The sequence below is a fragment of the Palaemon carinicauda genome, chromosome 6, assembly GCF_036898095.1.
Source record: "Palaemon carinicauda isolate YSFRI2023 chromosome 6, ASM3689809v2, whole genome shotgun sequence".
In the NCBI taxonomy this organism is placed as follows: Eukaryota; Metazoa; Arthropoda; class Malacostraca; order Decapoda; family Palaemonidae; genus Palaemon; species Palaemon carinicauda.
The window spans coordinates 132,805,104-132,829,103 of NC_090730.1; the positions used below are offsets into that span (position 1 = coordinate 132,805,104).

The window sequence follows — 24,000 nt, forward strand, 5'->3', positions numbered from 1 at the left end:
TTAGAATATTTTGCTATTTTAGAATGTAGGTCAACCAATATTTATGGCAGACTTTATAAAGTGATAAACGTAATAGCAACCAAATAAAGAAGAGTAAACTAATAGTAGGTTTATGGCATTTCTTTTGAAATAACTTACATAACAGTAATTTAAGAAATTTGATCCCCCTCTTTGAAGAAGACTTTTCCAGCCGACCCAGTGCCATTTAGTGAGGACAAAATATGACCAGTTCCTGTGATTAAAGCTTGTGATTGAATATTAACATTAAAATGTACTGGAACTTGAAAATCCAGAAAAAAATAATGCAAACCTTTGGGAAGAAAATGCTTCCTGGTTTTCTGTTTATCCTACAGGTACTGTATTAAGAATTTAAGAAACTAACTAATAACATTACTTTTTCAGACCAGCTTTTTTGGATGAACAGTTTTCACTTGATTAAAATAACAATTTGGTAAATCTCTCTCTCTCTCTCTCTCTCTCTCTCTCTCTCTCTCTCTCTCTCTCTCTCTCTCTCTCTCTCTCTCTCTCTCTCAAGTGTTTTTGTTATATCTTTCTTGTAGACATATAGTAGTTTGTAATGAGGCCCATTGCATAATGGAATAGATAGTTATTGAGATTTGATGTTATGTCCATAACTAATCTTGATAGGAATTTTGAGTAAGAGTTATTTGTTTAAATATCTGGATAGTGTAATTAACTGTTTCTTTACAATATTCTTTATATTTTCAGGAGTGCCTTCCGACGGGGTTTAGTTTCTGGAGACAAACATATCTTATATCCAATACTGGCATGGCTCTTACAAAGAATGGAAGAGCTCAAGAAACGAGCTTACTTAGCAAAATACCTGGTGAAACTTGATGTCCCAGCTGAGATTCTTGGGGATGCAGATGTTGCTGATGTGCATATAAAAGTAAGTATTAGCATATAAACAACCATTCCATATTTATAGTGTTTCAGTGAATATTACCTGCAGGTCTCAACACCATTATTTTCAAAGCATCTAGACTTTGCAATAAAACTTATGATTTTTCTTTATCAAGTCCCCTAGACCCTCCTGTCATGGAACTACCAAGTATGGAAGTGGTGAGCTATATTGTAAGATTGAATCTGCATGATTCAATGCTCTTTAGATTGACATGGTTATTCAGTTGACTTTATCAGTCACGCTGTTATTTTTTTTCTGGTATATAATGGCATATCAGTGTTAGTGTTTTATAACCATTTTGAGTCAGCTTTATTCAGGTATAGTATTTAGAGGTATGATTTCCCCTCTTGTTCTGATAAGTTGATAACAGAATTAATTGCTGAAGGATTCGTTTCCATAATGAAATAGAAGACCATCATCCTCAGTAGTTTACGATTCTGTTTTGTACTACCTCCTACCAGGGAGGCAGGCTAGCATCTACTGTACCTCCATTCCCTTTTCCTTCCTTTTGTCTTGTCAAAGATTCTCACTCTTAATTTTTGGTGTAAGTGCAGGGTTTTCCCATAGTTGCACTAGGATGTCAATTGGCATCCCCAGCCACAGCACTGGGCCATAAAGCCCACATTCATTTATTGAAATATGAGGGTAGCTGTGGTTTCATTTCCTTGTTGAGAAGGTATTGTGTGTAGTTTTACACCAACCAACAGAGTCTTAGGCTCTATCTCTTATGTTAAGATAATTTTCATGAAGTAAAGTAAGGTTCAACAAATTACCTTTAGCCTCTCTTTCTTTCTAATATTTTTGTGTTTAACACAAAGTAAATACTGTTATCTTTTACCGGGCTCCTGAATCCATGTACTGTATATACCTAGTAGGTATACACTGTGTTATGTATTAAAGAAGATTAATGGTTATATTTTTTCTTTCGTTCAGATGTATTATTTTATATGATTAATATTCTATCCTTGTATTTCATACTAGAGCACTATTTGATGAAGGACTACTCATCAGGAAAATCCATAGATAATTTTCGATTTAATGTTCTATGAGGCATGCTTTAAATGGCTGCTTCCTGTCTCAGCAGATGTAGAATGCGGCCTCGTGGATTGACTGTATTCATTGCTCTCTGTCTTTCGCTCCCTTATATTGTGACTATCACAATACCTTACATTGTGAGAGTAAAGTGTATCAGATATGAATAATGTTTATTGACATGGCAATGCTACCAATGCAGATTGATATTAGATTACATTTACCACAGGTTGTTATGTAGCAGAGAAAATTGTTAGGATAAAAGGCATGATCATTCCTTTTATGAATTTTTCTATATCGTACAGTATATAGGTTAATCTGTTTTAATACTGAATTGCAGTCAATATTTAGGTAATGTCTAATTAGGATTTGTTTTCATAAGCTATTTTCTAAAGTTACTTTGAATATATCTGTAAGGTTAAACTGGCTTCAATTATTTTTTTACAAGTTTTGTTTCAAATTTTAGAATCAATAGTACAATGTTCTTCATTTTTTTCTTACTCATATTCACTATAAAAATATGGCGTGAAATCTAAATTCTTGAATTCAATAAAAGAGTTTTTAGTAACAGTAATCACATAGCTTACGTTAATCAGAAATGAACAAAAGTAAAAAAACAGATTTTTTATGTGTTTGCGTATGGTATTCCAATGTCATATTTCTCGGGTAGTGGCTAGCATAAATCAGAAACAAATGAAAGTAAAAATTAGATTTAGTGTTGCCATTGTATGTTATATCTACATTAGCAAAGTGAAAGGTTTTATTTTATTCTACTAAGGAACATGAGTAGTAAATACTGTAATGGAATTTTAATGATAAGATTAATTATTTCTTTACTCACCAGAGGCTTTAATGGCTTTATACTTAAAGCTTGCTAAGTGTCAGCATGTATCTTAAAATTTTGAGATTTCCTCATGTTGTTTCTGATTACTGTAAAATATTCTTGTTTTGTTATCCTATCAAGTACAGTATCCGTATCGTCTTCCTCTGGGTCATTCATGAGTGTCCCAAGTGTCTTTACCACCCTAATCTATTCCGATGTTTCAGCTTGCCTAACTTGTGTACTGATAATGTTAGTTGACCAATCATATTGTTATTCCTAGTAATGTAAATGCAAGAGTAAGGCAGTTGACTCTATAGTGTGATTGAAGTTGATAAATATGAAGTGTTAGAGTTGACTGAACCTATTTTTGTTGATAGTAAGTCTAAGAGTGAGTCAAATCCTTCAGCACATGCTTTAATTTCATCTCTGATTTTTTCCTCTTGTTTTTCTCTTACAAGTGTGCGTCACGTGATGTAAGCTTCTTTATTAACTCCTGTTTTGGTACCATCTTGGGATCCGTAACAAAAGCATGAGTCAGGCCTATAGATGCATTGTCTTGTGCCTTGGTGCCATTTCTGAATCTAGCACTTGACTAATAATGGGCCCTATAATTTTTCCTTTCTCTTCACTGATGTGAACATTGTTTTGAATTAGTGAGGGTACCTATTGATGTATACTGTAAAAGATTTTGTTTCACTTACAAGACAGTTGTTTACCTCTATGGACTCGAATAAACCTTAACGTTATGGGGAGTATTACATTAGTACAGGAACAATCTAGCATTGTACATCATACCGGTAGGTTATCACAGCCTGAATAGAAATGTCGGTGGTAAAATTGGTACTTTTCAGACTCGGATTAGTTTAGAAGGAAATGGAACTAACTTAGAATAATATGGTACTAATTTAAAAAGAGGCCCTTTGCGTCAATGGACATAGATGATGATGATAAATAATGCCAATTTAGAACAAAATACTACTATTTTATGAAAAGATTGTCACTGATTTGTTTGATATATTTTCAGTCTCGACTTTAACTTTATCAAAGAATTTAAGGCTACCCTTTTTACAAATTCTCATCAGTCAAATCCATGTTCAGTTTCAGGATGTGTACATTCTACCTTTCTGTAATGAATTAAGATCCATAATATTAGAGGGCACCCACCCCACTAACTTTTAACTAAGGCTGTTATTCAAGGAAAAATCACTACTGAAACATACAGTAGTAATATTCGATATAAGTCTGCTATTCATTAAAGGAAGAATACTTTATATTCTTATAAGGATTGTGAGGAATTACATTATACTTTGTATTAGTTGTAAGTGAGATTTATTGAATTAAGACTAATAGGGAAGGAATATTATATATGTAAGAAGAGGACTGTAAATAATAGCCCTGTCTGTTCAACTCTGACTTTACGTCACTCATCCTTAATTATTGAATACAAAAATAACATCCACATATTACCTTTTTATTTTAATTTAGGTATCTGGTTTTTATAAAATGTAAGCAGGCTGTAAGTACTTTTATGTGTTCAGGGCATTGGGACCGTATAAGTCACTTTATATGGCGTATATTTAACCAACGTGAAAATTCACTCACTTCGGGACTTTTGGAACCAATTATCGACATAGGTTGGGTTTTACTATATTGTATGCGTAGCTTATATCCTCTGTGTCCAAAAGTTGAAGATTGGCACTTGCTTATAGATAGTTCTCTTAATGATGTTACTTCATTTGCCTACACAGATAGGCATTGAGGGTTATTTGGTATTGTCTATAACTCAATATCGTGATCTCTTTATAAGTAAGTTTTCGTTCTGATTTAGTTAGTCTTTCTTTATAAAAATAATATTTAATACTGTACAGAACTCTTAAATACCAGCGAAATTTTAAGATCTAGAAAAGTGAATTGTATCTTCTATTCAGTCCGTTTTGGAACACCGTTCTTTTTAATTACTTCTCGAATTTACAGTAGTTACCTCCAAGTGGGAGGGAAACTACCTGTTATCCAACTACAATTCCTTCTTTCCTATTTATGCTGTGATACATTTACAACTATATTTGTTTTAAATGTTTTGTTTTTTCATAAAAAAAATCTAGCAATTTCTGAGAACTAAAGAAATCGTCCTTTTTTCACTATATTAATTGATTTTGTACCAGAATATCACTAGATCTGATTCTTCATAGACAGGAAAAAAAATCTGGATCTAGCAATTGAAACTGCTAGAATGATAACACATTAACTCAGTCACTCATAGACTGTCTTATGCCAGATATTCCTTGCTTGAATTTATTATATGTTAATTTTTGTGGTATTTTAGAGGCCAGCTCTAAAATAGGCATTAAATCTATTCCTGACATTTTATATGTTTATGTAGATGCTCTTGTTGGGAATCTGCATGAAATCTGCATTTTAATTACTTGAAAATAGATTTTTTAAAGCGTATATGATATTTATTATGCTTGAATGGTGCTTTTAATAATATTCCATATTCTTAACATACTTTGAATATCTATGACTGTGGTGAGTGACCTCACTGGTTTTGGTGATTGGTCTCTAGTTTCAATTTTTAAAATAATCTAATCAAATCTTAATATAGTTACTCATTCCTTTTCTATCCCCATTACATTTATACAGTATAAGGGAAGATAATATTTGCTTTGTTAACTGTACAGTATATAATTCTGTACTCAGCCCTGAGTACAGAAATTATCTTCCTGCTGTTGATGATAAGAATAATGCTCCCACGGAACAATACGTTTTACACCAAGAAACTCATTTGTTGGTTAAAACGCAATCCCCTATTACTTAAGAGTACCTTCTTCCTAATTCACTTGGACTTACAGTGCAACTTTTTGGTCTGTTGTTAACATTTTCTCATATTTTGGTTACACACATCATGTTGTCAACAACATTTTCTCATATTTTGGCTCTCATATTTTGGTTACACACATCCTGTTGTTGTCAACAACATTTTCTCATATTTTGGTTCTCATATTTTGGTTACACACATCCTGTTGTTGTCAACAACATTTTCTCATATTTTGGTTCTCATATTTTGGTTACACACATCCTGCATGTACATACGTACTGGAGGAAGACTACTAATCATTAAAAAAAGCTATAAACCATTGCTGTGATTTTAGAGGCAGTTTTCAAACTTGCAAATATTTTCTTGTACTAATGATCGATTATTTTTAAACCATCAGTTATAATAGTGACTATTTAACTAATAAATTATGTAATTGTTGCCTTTGCTTTTGCAGTATGAAGATCTAATTGAACAATTCAAGACCATTCATAGAGAATATGAAGCTTTAAAGAATAGCGGTTTCTCTACAGTTGAATTACGAAAGGATATATCTGCTATGGAAGAAGAACGAGACTTAGTTCATCGCAGAATAGAACGCATGAAACAAAAGGTAAATAAACTTTATTTTGACATTTGTTTTCTCCTATTTGCAAGAGAGAGTAACATTAGAAAGCAGTATGTTAGCTGTCATTGCTATTTGTTTTGCTTTCATATAGTGTATGTTTGGTGATACATGTTAAGACTTGTATTTATCAATATCCAATGGCTTTAACAGTGAGGTTTTAATTGTCAACAATAATAGGGAATGGCATTATGGTTAAACCGCTAGTGTTATACGTTATGAATTACTTGTATTAAATAATAGAGAACATAAAAATGTTATGTTAGGGTTATGCATATTAAAGCACTGACCAAGATAGTGTAAACTTATTGTAGACAAATTCATAAAAAGTAAGATTCTATAAGTTTACAGGATGCATTAAGTGTCATGTATAAATTGTAAAACCATAATCATATTGACACTGTTTTAAGATTAGTTGGATTTTTCTTCATCTCTTTTTAGAAGCGTTTACTATGAAATTAATTTTGGTAGAAGTTACATAGTGCTTGTGTTGAACTCTGGAAAATAAAGGGAATGAACAAAGATTTTAGTGTAAATGTTCAATGGTTTTCTGTAACTTTTAATTGTTGATAAGAGGAATCCATAGCTTTTAGCCACTGTTTGGCAAATCTATTTCGTTAGTAAGGTATCATGTATTTTCTTTATTATAAGATTTATCCCGTACTTTCTTTACTGTAAATTCAAGTGTATAAATTCTTATCTATTAAACAGGTTGAGGGAACTCCTAATCATGAATCCATGCTGGCATCTGCCAGAGCTTTAAGGCTTGAAAGAGATCGGCAGAAAGAAATGAAGCAACAGGAATCTGATCTAAAGGATGCTATACAGTTATCAGAACAAAGGGCAATGAGACTTCAAAATCAGTTGAAGGATATTCGCAAAGCAGGGATGGGAACCACACCTGAAGGTAATTTATTATTATCAAATTATTTATTTTGATTGACGTCTACATTGTTTTTGTTTAAGGAAATAAGAGAAGAAACTCCATATATATTGAATAAAAGAGGGGATACAGGATTACCTATAAGCAATACCAAATAACTCTTCATAGAAATCTACACTAAAGTTTAACTTACCCTTTTTGATACACAACAAAATCAGTTCTAGAATTAATAGTATTAATTGGTATTGGTAACTCGTAAGAATCTAAAATACCAAACAGGAAATACAAAAAGTCATCAACGTCCAATTATTTAAATAATGAAGTCGTATCAACACGGATTTCTATGTTTAGATATTATGCTCATATTTTGTAATTTATTGCTTTGGACAAGAGAAAACGTCCATGAAGAACCAACGTCAATCCTGTTGCAAAATTGGAATTGTAAGCTTCGTGGAAAAGGTGGAGATGACATTCTGTAATGCCGTATAAAAAGTAATTTATGTATTCAAAATTAATCTCGAAAATTTGTCATTTCAAAGAATCTTAAGGTTTTAATTCATCAGTATCCAGATACCTTTGTATCTTAAATTTTCACCCCCATAGCCTTTATATTGAAGTGTAATTCCATTATTCAACAAATGAAGTCCTAACGAAGAATCTTGTTAAAATGTGATTTGAAACCTGCGTCGACCTCAAATATGAAATGGAAAAAAATCAAATGCAGTTTTTTGTGTTATCTTGAAAACTATCTGTAGCTCAATTTGTCCAGAGAGGTGCTGTCTTTGATGTATAAATGCCACTAAGATGCATTATCATTTAATTATATGTATATATATATATGTATATATATATATATATATATATATATATATATATATAGTATATGTTATATATGCAGTATATATATATATATATATATATATATATATATATATACATATATATATATATATATATATATATATATATATATATATATATATATAGTATATGTTATATATGCAGTATATATATATATATATATATATATATATATATATATATATATATATATATATTTATGTATGTATATATATATATATATATATATATATATATATATATATATATATAGTATATGTTATATATGCAGTATATATATATATATATATATATATATATATATATATATATATATATATATATATTTATGTATGTATATATATATATATATATATATATATGTGTGTATATATATATATATATATATATATATATATATATATATATATATATATATATATAGTATATGTTATATATGCAGTATATATATATATATATATATATATATATATATATATATATATATATATATATATATATATATATATATATATATATATAGTATATATTCATATATATATATATATATATATATTTATATATATATATTATATATATATATATATATATATATATATATATATATATATACATTGTGTGTGTCTATTTTATATATGTATATATTAATTGTGGAGTGGCTTTCGTATCGTAAAAATTTCATGCTACGTGTCACATTTTACATGTAAATCGCCTAATTTGTTCAAAACCCTACAAAAACTCCACATTAAATTTTATAATAAAGTTCAGTATAACCACAATGAGACTGTACAGCCAAATACATTTGAACAGTTCTGTATACCTTAACAACTGGCAGCAGGGTAACAGATTGGGTTTAATGCAATAGACAAGATGTCCTTTTGGCTTCTACTCCTGATACCTGGCTTATAATCTTAATGGAATTAGTATGGACTGGCAGGGGTCGCTCGCCTTACTTAGATATGTACTGCTTAAGACAAAGAACTTGCCAATGAGACTTCAAAATCAGTTGAAGGATATTCGCCAATTAATCCTCTATTGATTTAGTCAGTCTATGAAAAGAGAAAAAGACAGATTGGCCTCCTTTTCCGGGCATAGCAGGATGGTAAGAATGTTCTGGTTTATAAATACTAACGAAAAATTAAAGATAGGTATTTGGAATGTTAGAATCGAGAATCAGATTGGGAGAATGAATTTATGAAGTACAGGTATGATTTAGATATCTTGGCCCTAAGTAAAACATTGTAAGAGGATTGGTAAAGAAATCTTAGACCAAGTCAATATATATATATATGTATATATATATATATATATATATATATATATATATATATATGTATATATATATGTATATATATATATATATATATATATATATATATATATATATATATATATATATATATATATATATATATATATATATATATATATATATATATATACAGTTATTGTTTGCTGTGCACCAAAAAATTATTCCCTTGAAAAAAGAAAGATGAATACTGTGAAATAGATGAGATCCCAGAGAGAGATATGAAAATTGTGATTGGTGACAATGTTAAAGTAGGAAAAACAATCAAGGTTTAGAGAATGTGATGGGTGTTTAAGGTCGTGGCGAAGTTGCATATGAAAATGGGGCACATTTTATAACTTTTGTTTAACAAATAATCCTGTTATTGGAGTTACTCTTTGCCAGCACAAGAACATGTACAAATATACATTGACTTTACCATGTAGCAATTACAAAAATCAAATAGATCACACAGCAATTAATGAAGAGAGAAGGAGCGATAGAGGTGCAGATATTGGTAGTGATCACCAGCTCTTCATTGTCACACTGAAATTAAAATTGAAAGCGCCCAGCCAAAATATAGACAGAATACCTAGGATTGATACAACTTACCTTCTATAAGATAAGCACGGAGAAACCTTTGTAATTGAATGTAGAAATCGATTTGCAGTTTAGAGACTTTCGGAGACGAAGAGCAGACAATTAATGAAAAATGGTGTGATATTAAGAACATATATCAGACAATTGGTTGTGAAGTATTGGAACATGCAGTTACAATGAAAAAGCCTTGGATATCAAATGATACGTGGTATACTGTACAAAGGAGACAAAGACAGAAATTCATCGTTGAAAGTGTTAGATGAAGTAATGAAAATTACAAGGTACAGCATGCTAAGTAATCCAGTATTGTTAGTGAGGTCAAGAGAAAAAAAAGCTAGGAATGACCGGAGAGAATATTTAGACAGGAAAGCAGATGAGGCTGAATTTAGGGAGTGGCTATGGAATAAGGAGCACTCAAAAAATTATTAATGAAATCTCTACAAGGGCAAAGAAGAAGAAGCATGTAACCATCAAAAATGGAGATTGGTCTGTTTGAAGGTTTTGTGACGGGCCGAGAGAAGGATGTGACTCAAAGATAGGATGAAAGCAACTGAGTGATACTGGTCATTTCCCTGAGGGCGAGCGAAGCCCTTTGGTCCCCCAATGGTTGTTGAGAGAGCCGAGAAAGCCTTGCTATTCGGGCGGCTGGCGACGGAAAGTACTGCTTCAGAAGATATGTTTTGAGGGCGTCATAGTAACGGTGAGGGGCGGGGGGGGGGGGGGGGGGGAGGTGGGAGGAGCGGGACACTCCGGGGTCACCAATGTGACGGGCCAAGAGAAGGTTGATGACCAAAGCCGACGCCCTTATGGAAATATCCTGTTCAAAATCGACACCGTTACCGATGAGAAAAACAAGACATGTTTTTTCAGGTTCTTTTTAGTGCGAGGGGAGAGCGAAGATGCAAGCACAAAATGAACTATGTACGATCATGTGACACACGGTTGGTACAGTTTAAAGGCCGCTCATGAATGGCAGAGGCAAGGGACAGTGACATTGCCCTATTAAGCAGGACAATGCCTTAGAGACTGACCATATATACATATGATCAGGACCCGAACCTCCTCTCCACCCAAGCTAAGACCAAGGAGGGCCAGGCAGTGGCTGCTGATGACTCAGCAGATAGACTTAAGAGTTTGAGCGGGATTCGAACCACAGTCCGGCGATCACCAGGCAAGGAGGCTACCACAATGCCACCACAACCCTAACAACGAGTTATTATTTCTTTCCTGGATTAATTCTCTCTGCCGCCTTAGAGACCATCCTTGGGTGGTCTAGTTGCCCCTTCCCTTTCCTAGTTAGTCCATAAATCCCTCACTGTCCTAGGATCTCCGTTCCTTTATCTAGCCTAAATTACCTTTTATAACAACTGAAGATGAAAAAAAGGCAATGTTGGATGGCACACTATAATGAGGTCATGAATAGGAAATATTTGACTGTATGAAGGTGGTTGGTAGTTGATGAGAAGCCATAGAGATTGTTAAACTGCAGTTATCTCTTCCATATCAGGAACTGAGGGAAAATTCATTAATCACCTTATTGCATATGTGAAAACACACAGTTGCAAGGTATAGATGTGAATCCATCTTTATTTTTTCAATGCAACTGTCTGATAGAGATTTTAGGTGTCTGGGAAGCTTTAGTTTTGAAACAAATAAGTTTTACCGCTATATTTTTAGGTACTATCTTAGTCACTTAATTAATTTTCATTGTAACAGGATTGCTGCAAAGGCTGGAAGAAGATGTGAATGTCAATAGTTACATAGTCAAGGAGAAACTTCCAAAGGAGCTTAAAACCAAACAAAGACGAGTAGATATATTGCAGCGTGTAGTTGCACAACCAGCTATGGGCCAACATGAACTGGATTCTGTTAACAAACAGGTAAATAAAGGCAAATTATAAATAAACTTTGTGATTAGAAAAGCATAAAGATTGACTTCTTTGTGAGTGTTATCATTATTAATGTTGGATTTTGATATTCACCAAACAGGTCAATAGTTAGGTTCACTATACACTCAAAATCAATCAAACAATCACTATGCACCCCATTCATGATTAATCACAGTTTTATCGATACACTTTAGGTTCTGCAAACTAGACTTGAGGATTGCACCAAAGAATTGCATTCACGGCTAATTGAGTGAATAACTGGAGGCTATGCTGCTTGCAGATGGTGCGTACGTTTGAAAATGACTGAGCAAAATAGGAAATATAAATACTTAGGTACAATATACAAGGAATATCAACTGTATTGGTATATTTTATCTATTTCGTGTGCTATAACTAGTGAGTAATAAGTGAATAAAATTGAATTGGGATATTGACCACCTAACCAGTGTTGTCAAACCTTGGGTTGTGTCATAACTTAGGCATCATAGCCTTATACTCCCACGTTTGCAAATTATCTTTACCATAGTATAGGGTGTATTCCGATGCTATCTTCCTCTTACTATTTCCTTGGGTTTTTCCATTCACGTTGCATAGGTTATGATTATTAGAAATAAAAGGGTCTTATTACAATGATAGTGCAATTTCTAATGTTATTTTTACTGATTATTTTGTTTTCTGCTCTTAAATATTGAGGTGTGATGGGTACTTTTGATTGTCAATGAAATTTTATTGTTACTATCTTAAGTTATATTTCACTGAGTTACCTTTCAAGGAATTACATTCTGGTGCAAGTTCCTCTAGAGTTTAGCTGGCTGGTAATATAGTCTTTAGATAAAGGAAGGACAAGATGTGTCACTGTCCACTTACAATAAGGCTTTTAGCAGCCTGGGTGACTGAATTCTATTGAGAAGACTACTAGTAGATTGTGAGTTTTGAACTGGGGTCATCAGTGTTTTTTAACATCAGTCATCAATGATGTTTTCTGCTTATCAAGCAGATGATGGCCCAGAATCATCAGATGATGTGAACAAAAGATGATCAGGTGATAAAAGTAAGAAGCTCCCTATAAATATGATAATTGGTGAGGAATGGCAGGATGATATAAAGCAAGGAGAATCAAACAGGATGTCTGAAAGATGCTCCTAATTCCTACAGAAAAAGGTAGGTCGAAAGTGTCTTCATCTGCTAGAGACACAAGACATTTTCATAACAAAGAATGTCCTACTGGAAGAAAGAGATAACAAAGAAAACTTGGAAAGTGGCTGTCCACTGGATGGGAATTGAGAGAGAGCAGTATAAGTAGAGGTTCAGAAGAAGAGGGAGAAGAAGGTAGAAGAAAAGATCTAAGAGCTTAAGAATACATGATTAAATGGCTGTGACTTGGAAGTTATTCTTGTGTTGGCTTATCACTATCTAAGATAGACCTTAAGAAAGGAGAAAGGATTAGGAAGAATGGTTATGAGAGTCTGAAAGAGACCTAGGCTTGTGAAGACAAAACTGGCTTCCCTCTTTTAAGGACAAAATTGGTAAAAAGAGGGGTCAATTTAGAAGTGTCATCCATCAAAACTAGATGGAGGTATCATGGGATCAAATATGAGATTTCATAGTTAACTGGATAAATTTCCTTAGAAGTGGAATAAACCACTCTTTGAATGGAATATTCAAAGTAAAAATACTATAATATGTCCTAAGCCTTGTCCAAGCAGAAAATTCCTTAGCTAACCAACACATTCTACCTGATATGATTAAAGAACTTTTATTATCTATTAAAGGAATGAAAGTGGAGTCCTGTTAAGAAACAAGAGAATGAGGAGGATTCTCACCTGTATGGTAACTTGCCAATGTACAAGACTTTAAGAACGAGCTTCAGTTCTGAGAAGATTGAAGAAAAGACTTCTTAGCAATCTTTTCCCGAAGACTCAAACTTAATTATTAAGAAATACAAAAGCTTAGGAAAAAAATGGTTTGAGCGGATTGATATTGCTAAGAAGATATTGCAGAATGAGCGACATTTGGATATGTCTCTTGCGTATAACTTAAAAGTCTTATTCAGTTAAAGAAGGTAAGGGAATCTATATCACCCTTCTGTGTCTCTACTGAAAAAGGTATCTTTGATTAATTTAATTTGATAAAAAAGTCTTCACAGTATTTAAGAAATTTTAAAAATATCTAGTGATGTCATGGTAACAGTATTATGAATAATAAGCAGCAGTGTTTTATTTAGGTTTTATTCCTTTTTTTTTTTTTTTTTTTTTTTTTTTTTTTTTTTTTTTTTGCGAAAATGTTATATCAGAATGTTTCATTTGTAAGTTACCTAATTAACAAGAAAATTTTACTTTCCTTTCTTTAGTATGATTTTGATACTGGGCCATTTTGGATAATTTATGATTACCCATACTCTTAATCATATACGTGCTTGATTTCTTCAACAGATACGATCTTTGACCAATGAAATCAACAACTTGAATGAAGCTCGTATAAAAGAAGTTGAGGAAGATGAAAGCCCTGAAAGCAAGGTACTGTAAATTTTATGAAATGATAATCTAAATCAATTTTATATCCAGTAGTTGGTTAATCTAAGAGCTGCATACCAGTGAACTAGGTCTTAAACAGTCAAAAATCCAGTAATCATGTCATATAAATTACTTTTTTGTGATACTTAGATACTGAACAAATTGTTATTGATATAAAAAATATTTTGCAGGTGGGAAAGCTGTCTTTTTTCCGACAAAATGCAGCCATTATTACTAGAAAGAAAGAACAGACGGCTGAACGCCTCAATGAGTTACGAAATGAGTTGACTAATTTGCAAGAGGACATGAAAGTAAGCAGTTTCAAATAATTTCACAAAAAAAAAAAAAAAAAAAGTGCATGTTGCTTATCAATTCTTTACTAATTAAAGGAATATAACTTGAAAGTATGTTTTATATGTTTTATATAGCTAAAAATAATTGTAGATTATTGTGCTGTTTGCTGTACAGTTAATAAAACATCTTTGATTCTTTTAATATATTTGATAATACTGTATAGGAGAAACAAGAACAGCTAAAGCAATTTACTGGAGAGCAAGTACTTCGTGGCGAAGAGTTTAAACGTTACGTTAATAAACTTCGAGGGAAGAGTTCAGTCTACAAGATGAAGCGTGCAGAATTAAGTGAACTTCGTGCAGAGTTTGGAGTATTAAGTCGAACAGAAGAAATACTGAAATCCAAGGATGCTCATATGTTGGAGCAACTAGTCAGTACTGTTTACTAAAGAATTCTATGAAATACAAAACTGAAATTTGAGGTATACAGTATAACTACTATAAATTTAGTTTTATTATCATTTTTATTTATTGCATTGTATAAACAGTTGAAACTGTATTTTAGAGGATACTTTGTGAATTTCCAGTCTTACCTATCAGTGTATTTACAGAATGTAATGGAATCAGAAATGGGGGTGTCTGGCTTCAGAGAAACTAAGGAAAACATGGAAAAAGTGTCATCAATGAAAGCTGAAGTAGATGAAAGAAAGGGCCAGACTTTGGAGGAAATGTCAGGAATGGTTATGGAGTTAAATCACAAGATTGCTGAAAGAAAAGCTCGCTTGGCACCAATAATCAAAGGTAAAGACATCTTATACCAGAGCTTCATAGTTATTTCTTTATTGTCTACTTTTTTAAGTTTTGATTTTCTTAGATGCTTAAAGTTTTATGTGCTGATGGAGCAGCGTATTATCTAACATTTCAAGTAAATAAGCAAATTGTAGTAGGAAATATTCAATGGAATTGAATTGCTATTCAAATGAAGTTTGTCTAAATAATATTGCAACTGATTCCTCTTCTTTATTCTAAATGGACGGATCATCCAAAATGTAGGAGAAAAGTTTTGTAATTCTAAGTTAGTAAGGACTATGCTTCACATGGGGAGCACTTTCATATATATATATATATATATATATATATATATATATATATATATATATATATATATATATATATATATATATATATATATATATATATATATATATATTCCTACATGTATACAGGATAAACATTTTGTCCTTTGATGTTAGGATATTTCTTAGTTTATTATAGGTTTAAGTACTTTTCTCTTTAACAGAGTGTACGATCATGAGTTGAGAAAAAGGGAAGTTACAATTTGGATATTATTTAAGTTGATTTAATAACTTATTTGCTAATGTAAAATCACACTTTTCTTTTAAAGAAAGCTCTGTAAACATATGTTACCTATAACATTATACATGACCAACTCAACCCACTTTTTTTTGCATGTATATAAAAGCTTCAGGGGTTAAACCCTGATGCATCTCTCAGGAATTTAAAGAAGAGCTTCTTTAACTGCAGTTGAACAAAGGGTATTCTTTTTTTCTTTCCTTTAGGAGAGGTTTTTATTTTGGCCTACTTATCAAAATGTATCCATCCCCAGTGGTTGGCCAGTGGATAAATGCATATTTGCATACAGTTTTTTACAACACTCATTGAGTTGGCCAGATACAGGTGAACCTGCTGGTGAGGAGGAGGCTGGGCTGTATGTAAATTTTGGCTTACATTTTTACTTTACTTTGACGGCTGGTTTTCCGGTCCCATACAGCAGGGGAACTCCACTCTAGACAGGACCTCCACTGTCGTTTTACCTTGCTCATTCAGAGTATTTAATGTTTCATATCACGTATTGTTCATTTACTGTTAAATCGTCACTGTTGTATTACTGATGAAATAAGAAAGTCTTCAGTTTCCTATTGAAAGCCTTAATGTCTTCAATCATTCGGATGTCTTGTGGGAGCTTAATTATATAGTCTCAGGGCCGCATATTTAAAGTCTCTGGAGCCTACAGTAAACATATACTGCATCTAGGTTCCAATAGTTTGAAGCCATCTGTAAGTATTCTTGTGTCGACATGATTTGTTGGCTGTGCAATATGTAGCAATATGTAGCAATTCTCTCAAGTATTTTGGACGACCGGTTCTGATAACTTGGTGGGTTATTGTACATATTTTAAATTCAATTCTCGCTTTTATCAGCAGCCAGTGTAAATCAATTGGTATAGGGGGATCCTTTCTCCAGGTGGGACACCTTTTATCAGTCTTGCTCCACTGTTTATTATGTTTTGTAATTTCTTAAGTTGCACTCTTGGTAAATTGTGATAGATGGAGTTGCAGTAGTCAATCCTGGTAATGACACTGTTTATCACAAGTTTGTTTACCAAATTTTCGTCCACGTACTTTTTTTATAAACGCAATATTTCTTAGATGATAACCAGCAGTTTTTATTACATTATTTATTTGGGCATTGAGACAGGTTATAGTCAAGAAATACACTCTTGCCTCTTTTCTAGCATGACCAATACATCCTAACACTTATAAGACCCAAGGCTTCCAAACCTATGAGAATGAAGTTCAGTAAAATGACAGGAAAAGTTGAACCTGAATTTTCCATTTCCTAACTAGGTTCTTTCCTTTCACCTTATGCTATGAAATCCAAAAGAGCCAATGCTTACTGCGAGGGCTGTTACCATGAGTAAGATTTCTTGGTCACCTAAATAAGATGGCTAAATTCTCAGAAGGCTTAAGAATCATAATAGGAATCTTCCTTTTGCTAATTAATCATTATGGGTTATCTATAAGTTTCCAGTAAAGATTTTGTAGAAGATTCCTTGAATTGAAATGGAAATGTCGGAAGTATAATCGCTCTCCAAGTAGTTAGACTGTATTTTAGAGGATGGAGCTAATGAAGTAGTAACTGCTTTCCCTAGTTAAAGAGAACAGTTAAGTTCTTATTTGAATGAGATATTGATGGGGTTACAAAAGACAGGAATCTTTTCAGCTCCACTATTGAGTCATCTTCTCGACTAATCAGGTTAGCACAAATTTTGGAACAGGTCTTGATCAAGGGGCATTTTGACCTCTGCTTAGGCTTTAAAGGCTAGATATGAATCCAACAAAGGCTCCTACCCCATGAGCTAGCAGGAATGTCAGTACCTAAGATAGATCAAGACCCTTTAAACATTCCTTTTGTACAAGCAGAGGACGAGGAATGGGAAAAGAATGAGACTACTAAAAGTAAACGGTAATACCATCAATATTCAAGACTTGGTGGGGCGAAGAGTTTCTCTCTTTGTATGCAGAACTTTAGGGCCTTCAGGCACTGGAGTGGTATGACAGATTCCTCCTTTAGTAAATTCTTGTATAGCCTTGCCTGCCTGCTTCCACAGCCCAGAGAATAGTTTCTCTAAGAAAAAGCAGACTGTCTTATAGACAAGAAAGCTATCAATGAGGTGAGAACAATTTTTCTAAGGTTTTACAACACATGTTTCTGGTCCCCAAGTTGTCAGGGATACAGACTACAGCTGCATATATCAAAACTGAACAACTTCCTTCAAGTTACAAGGGCTTCCATTGAAACAACTTTCTCCAGTCTAGCTTAAATTCAAAAGATCTACAAGTGTTTGTTCTTGGTAGATCTTTTAGATGCCTATCTTTATGTCACAGTGCTTCCAAAGTCAAGAAAATTTATGGTGTTTTTGTTAAAGAGGAAAACTTTTCAGTTCAAGTGCCTTTGTTTTGATCATAGTATGGCCCCTAAAGAATTCAGTCATATGTTAGCTCCAGTTGCCAGTTGACTACATATTCAAGGAGTCTGGATTCTTTTGTACCTGGATGACTTGTTTTCCTGGCAATATTCATCACTATGTCAAAGTAATGATAAATTTCAAATTAAAATGCTTCTGATTATACTAATTGGCATCCTGACTCCTCATTATATTAAATACTTTCCTGAAAAGTAGATATATGTTCTGGTAAGGTAAATTTTTGCTATTAAACTTTAATTTTTAAAAATATATTTGTATGCTCATCTCCCTTCCATCTGACCGGTTGCAGATATATAGTGCAGTGTGTTCAATGGACAACAAAACTAATTAGGTAAAATTAGATGATAAAGTGAAGGTCTAGCCCTACAAGACCAGTTCTTACTTAGCAATAATCATGATTGCATTTTTTCCTTAAAGGTTGGCTGGTCAGCCTTTGGTGATACAAATATAATTGACTTTCACGAGGCAGAAATGAGTAATTTACCTAGTAAATGATTTTTTAAAAATTAATCTTAGTATATTCTTAATTGTAGAGGTACGACATTTGCAGCAAAAAGTTCAGGACTTAAACGTGGATTTAAAAAGGAATCTTAGTATATTCTCAATTTCAGAGCTACGACCTTTGCGGCAGAAAGTTCAGGACTTAAACGTTGATTACAACGACAAGAAACATACATTTGATTCTGTTGCTGCTGGTCTTGAAACTAACTTGGGTAAATTAGAACAGGAAGTGAAGGTAAGGCTCTTTTTAAATAAAAAGAAAATCTTAAATCCTGTTTATGGTATACACAAAAAGTAGTCAGTAAAACATTGGGAAAAAGCAATTTTTTGGAGGTGCTGTATGTTTCAAGGACTTTCCTGTAAAAAGGCTAGAATAGGGAATCCAATATGGCATCATCTATCAAAGAAATATTGTATTCCGTGCTCTAGGTCCAGTATTTCAACTTGCAAAGCACATCATTGTGCATAAGGAAGACCAAAGAGTTCAGACACTATTGTATCCATCAAAACACCTTCAATGCTCAAATCATCTGGCAACCAATGACATGTCATCAACAAAAACCAATACAGGTGGTTGTCAGGTTATGATAGAGATCCGTTCCTACGCCATGGTGTAAGTCAATTTTCGTTGTAAGTCGGATTTTATATATTGTACTGTACACATATTCACACATACATACAAAAATACAGACATACTGTATATGTATAATATACTTTAAGAAAGAGAGGAAACAATCCCTTAGTGTTCATAAATTATTGTACCCTTTACATACAAATATTTGTACCCTATACAGTGTTGTCTCTACACATATAGTATTAGTAGAAAATAAGTAATATAGTATATATTATGTAACAATTACTTACCTTTATTCCTCTGGTTGGCCTACACTCTACCATCAGAAGTCTCCTTTATGCTTTCCAGACATGATGAACTGCAAAAAAAGACGCAAAAATACAAAAAAAGAGCAGCACCAAAATCTCAAAAGCATATCGTAAAGAAAGATGGTGAAGTAATGCTTAAGTGATGCATGACACATTATTCCATGCCATTAGTTGCTCTCTGCATCGGCAAGTAGTTCGTCGTATCAACAAACCAAACATTGTAACTCTAAATTGTGTTATAAGGATTTTGTTAAGTATTTTATGGGAGCCCGCTCGTAACGGCGAATTTTTGTAACTCTATATCATGGTAACCCAAGGACTTCATGTATTGATACTAGAAACAATGATAATTTCCCACCAAATTGTGCCAAGCTGCCATCTTCCATACTGACAGTGAGAATCTAAAGTCTCTCTTCTTTACACGAGTGTACTAAGAAGGAAGGGTAGTGTAGACCACAAAACACCTCACCCAAAAATAAATGTCTCTTTTGTCAAAACCACTTTTTTAGGTTAATGTGCTTTGTGGTCTCCAAGAACCAATAGCAAAGCAATAACATAGTAGAATCATGTGTAATGGACAACCATCTACAGGCAATCAAACAACTTAATCAAATGTGTATAGGTGAGAAGAAAAACCAATGTCTGACACTTGCCTCATAAGGGAATAACTCCGAAGAAACTAGATACCTGTCAATATGCTATTTTCTGATGGACCTGGTTGGTGTGCCCCCTCTTTTATCCAATTTCCCCTCATAGGTGCCACAAATAAGTTGAGTACCATGCACACATTTCGTACAGCTTGGAGTTATTTCAGGTAGTGTTTTTTAAGCAACCTATGGCCAGACCAACACAAGGCTCTAGATGCCTTGAAATTGCATCTTAGCAAAAAAAAATCCAATGATGAAGCAATTTTTTTCATATGGGATTTTAGGGCAGGAGAAAGGATTTGCTATCTTGATAAGGAAAGTCATTAGAATACAGTTGATAAGGACTTCTTAATCTGGGTATTTTTAAAGAGACTACCTTCTGTGGATGGGGATCTCAGCAGGTAAAATTGCTGGGTAGACGCTGTACAGAGGTTACCATCCACTGCTCTTGAGACCGTAATATAGAAAGGATCTCTCCTCTGAAGAGCTGTTTTGTTTTGGGGCAAACAGATGACCCTGAGTCAGAATTAGGAGATGGTCAGGAATGATGGAGATAAACTCCTTATTTCTCTGTAATGCTGCTAGCTCACAGACACTTGCTCCTAAAACTAATGATAATTTTGATTTCATTCATATATGATATAAAATTCACAATTGAAAACATTAATTGATTACTATCTCAAAGATGAGGCCATAACTAGGTTATACTCTTTTCCTTAACTATAAAGTAATCAAAACCTCTGACTTACAGAACTGGTAGATATGAAAAGGTAAAATCATATCTAATGTGAACATCAATCGTTATCGAACAGGAAGAAAAGAGAAATTAGAATGAGGTTAACTTGATTGAAAAACTAAAAAGCCCAGGAGACTAACCCCTTCCCTTAATTATGCCTCTTCAACAAATAAAAGGTAAGGTAAGGGGGCCATAACTAGGTCATAATTTTTTCCCTTACTACATAGCAGTTAAAATCGTGGTTTGAAAGGCAATGGGTATAAAAAGGATGCATATCCAATTCAAGGTTCAATTTGAGTAACCATCCCCTTCCTCTAATACTTTTACATAGGAAATATATCAAGGAGGATCGAATCACTGGGGGTGGGGGGAACTACATGCTAGTACCTCCCCTGCTCTCTAATAAGCCTTTGGAGAGGAGAGAGAACATCTCCACTCCAGGTATGTTTGTATATTCACAAACTATGCCTTACAAGTGAAAATACTCCAAAAGAAGTTACTGTAATAAAAATTATGACATTCAATTTTCCATTATTATTTCTCCTATTAATAAAACTATCATATACTGTAAAGGTTTTTGGGAACAAATTAATTCCACACTAAGGCTAACCTAACTGAAGTTAAACAATTCAACTAAAATTGTGTATCAATACAGTATGTAAAGCATTAGAATTTATTCCATAATTAATTCCCTATTCTGGTCTTTTACAAGAAAGTCTTTGGAGACCACACAGTGAAACCAACTCCTAAGTGTTCATTCCTTATGGTACCCTGTGGAAGTTACAATAGCAAAATGTTTTAATTGATTAACCTGAAGGAAGTTTGCTTTTTAGTAAGGAATCTTGCATAATTCAGAAAGTTCAAGTATTTTTTTGGAGAATGGGATGTAGCAGTTGAGAAAGAAAACACTAGTTTGTAGCTAAGCTGGATGATCTTAACCATTGTACTTGCGTGGAAAGTGAGAAATGTATGAATGTTACCATTACTGGTGGGGTTATCTCTTACCTCCTGGTTCCTAGGAGTCTTTTTGGTAAATGGGAGATAAGATTGACCTCTGTAAACCAATGCATAAGGCTATCTAAGGAAATGGTTTATTTATTATGAACAGCTATTTTATTATTGATTGGTTTTAAAAGCTCTATGTTGATCATAAAGTAGCATTCTCAAACAGCACTCATAAGGTGAAAGCTTATTTGAATTCTAAATCAAGAACGCTTTTGTTGTCCTATACAAAGTGGAAGCATCAAGGTAAATGACTTTCTCCAAGTTACAATATAGTGGGTTTTATTCATTAATTATATGTATATAAATTCAAAGTAAATCTTTTATAGAAAAATAAATATATATCATAACTGATTACTACGTGGTTTTAACTTTTAAGTTGAAGTATCAGTTATAAGAAAGCAAATAATTAGTGGTATCAAATTGTCACTGTATATTTTTTGCCAAAAAGTTTTCAAAGACAACATAAGAGTTCATGCACAGCTACTTTTGCAATTCATCCAAAATGGACTTGAGATATTAAAGTACTGTACAACTGTTAGGGAGATTTTTGTACATCATCCAAATTGAACTTGAGATAAAGTATGTACTGTGCAACTATTAGGGAGAAATTTTAAGCTAAGATTAATTTTTATCTCTAAGAACTTATCTAAAAAATGATATGAAGATATCATATATGGAAACTGTTTATAATGAATGGGTAATATGGTAATTTGAATTTGCAGAGTTTGCAAGATGAAATTAGGAAAGCAGAAACAAAGTATCACGTAGGCGTTGCAGAGAAAGAAATTTTGAATTTTAAACAACATCAGGCTACTGAGGAAATCAAACTCTATCTTTCAAATGATCCCCAAGACAGAAAAAAATCACTAAGGTAAGTACATATGATGTTAAAATTGAAAAATATTTGTGCCATAGAATTTTAATATATCATCAGAGCATAAAGAATATCATGTAATATATTGGTGTTATCATCATTCATTATGGACTGAAAATTTTAAGAAACATGATAAATGTTAATAACTCTTGATCTACCTCCTTTGATTGTGTCATAAGCATTTATAATAGTTTGCGATGGATTTAAATATTTATGTAACAATATTATTATAAATGAAATAACCCACAATTTCTTCATACATTGTTGGTTATTTTATTTATCATAAATACACAGAAAATTGCGTATTTTAATGTAATAATATTATTCTTTATAAAAGAGCAATAGATGCATAATTTGGGTTAACCGAAAGGTTCCTAACTATTTTTTAAACTTTAATTACCAGTTTGCCAATATTTTATTGAAATTAATATGAAAATTTAAACATTTTCACAACAATTTATGAAATTATTATGAACAGAACTTGATCTCTAATAAAGCATCAAAATTCCAATTAGAGTTCCAAAGACCTTACACTTGAGAAAAATTTCTGCTGTATTCCGAACATAGTCCACAACATAAGTTCTTAAGGCTTTGAGATAAGTTCTGGAGACAAGGTGCAGGGTTTTCTCATACCAGAGGGGAGAACATGGTGTGATGAAACTTGAATGATCAGCACTGGCTGCTGAATCTTGATGAACACTGATAAAGCATTCACCAGACTCCTAAAGTCATCCTTCTCATGAACAACGTCAGTGTCCCTGATAAGGTCATTTAATGGAGGTTTTTTGTTGTGTGCTTCAACGAAATATTGATGTATGGCCCCACTGTAGCAGTGAGCTTGAAAGCTTCTGAGCATTGTTGTCATGTAGCATATATTGAGGATCTTACACTCTCTGCCATGCATCTGAATTTCTAAACTATATTGGCCTTAGACTCCTTGGCTACTCTAGAGGCATGATTTTTTTTCCTTACAAGGGCAGTTTTCCAGTATACTCCATGAGAATTATATATATATATTTTT

General features: G+C 32.9%; 1 protein-coding gene across 1 annotated transcript in view; it reads left to right on the top strand.

The window, feature by feature from the left end:
• The window catches only part of LOC137642190 (intraflagellar transport protein 81 homolog), a 108,733-nt gene that overhangs the window by 57,469 nt on the left and 27,264 nt on the right, over positions 1 to 24,000 (top strand). The window contains exons 4-13 of the mRNA XM_068374732.1: positions 730 to 910; positions 6,050 to 6,205; positions 6,929 to 7,124; positions 11,566 to 11,729; positions 14,171 to 14,254; positions 14,443 to 14,562; positions 14,769 to 14,975; positions 15,156 to 15,345; positions 18,946 to 19,070; positions 22,828 to 22,976. Coding sequence (XP_068230833.1) covers positions 730 to 910; positions 6,050 to 6,205; positions 6,929 to 7,124; positions 11,566 to 11,729; positions 14,171 to 14,254; positions 14,443 to 14,562; positions 14,769 to 14,975; positions 15,156 to 15,345; positions 18,946 to 19,070; positions 22,828 to 22,976 — 1,572 coding nt within the window. The remainder of the gene's footprint in view (positions 1 to 729; positions 911 to 6,049; positions 6,206 to 6,928; positions 7,125 to 11,565; positions 11,730 to 14,170; positions 14,255 to 14,442; positions 14,563 to 14,768; positions 14,976 to 15,155; positions 15,346 to 18,945; positions 19,071 to 22,827; positions 22,977 to 24,000) is intronic.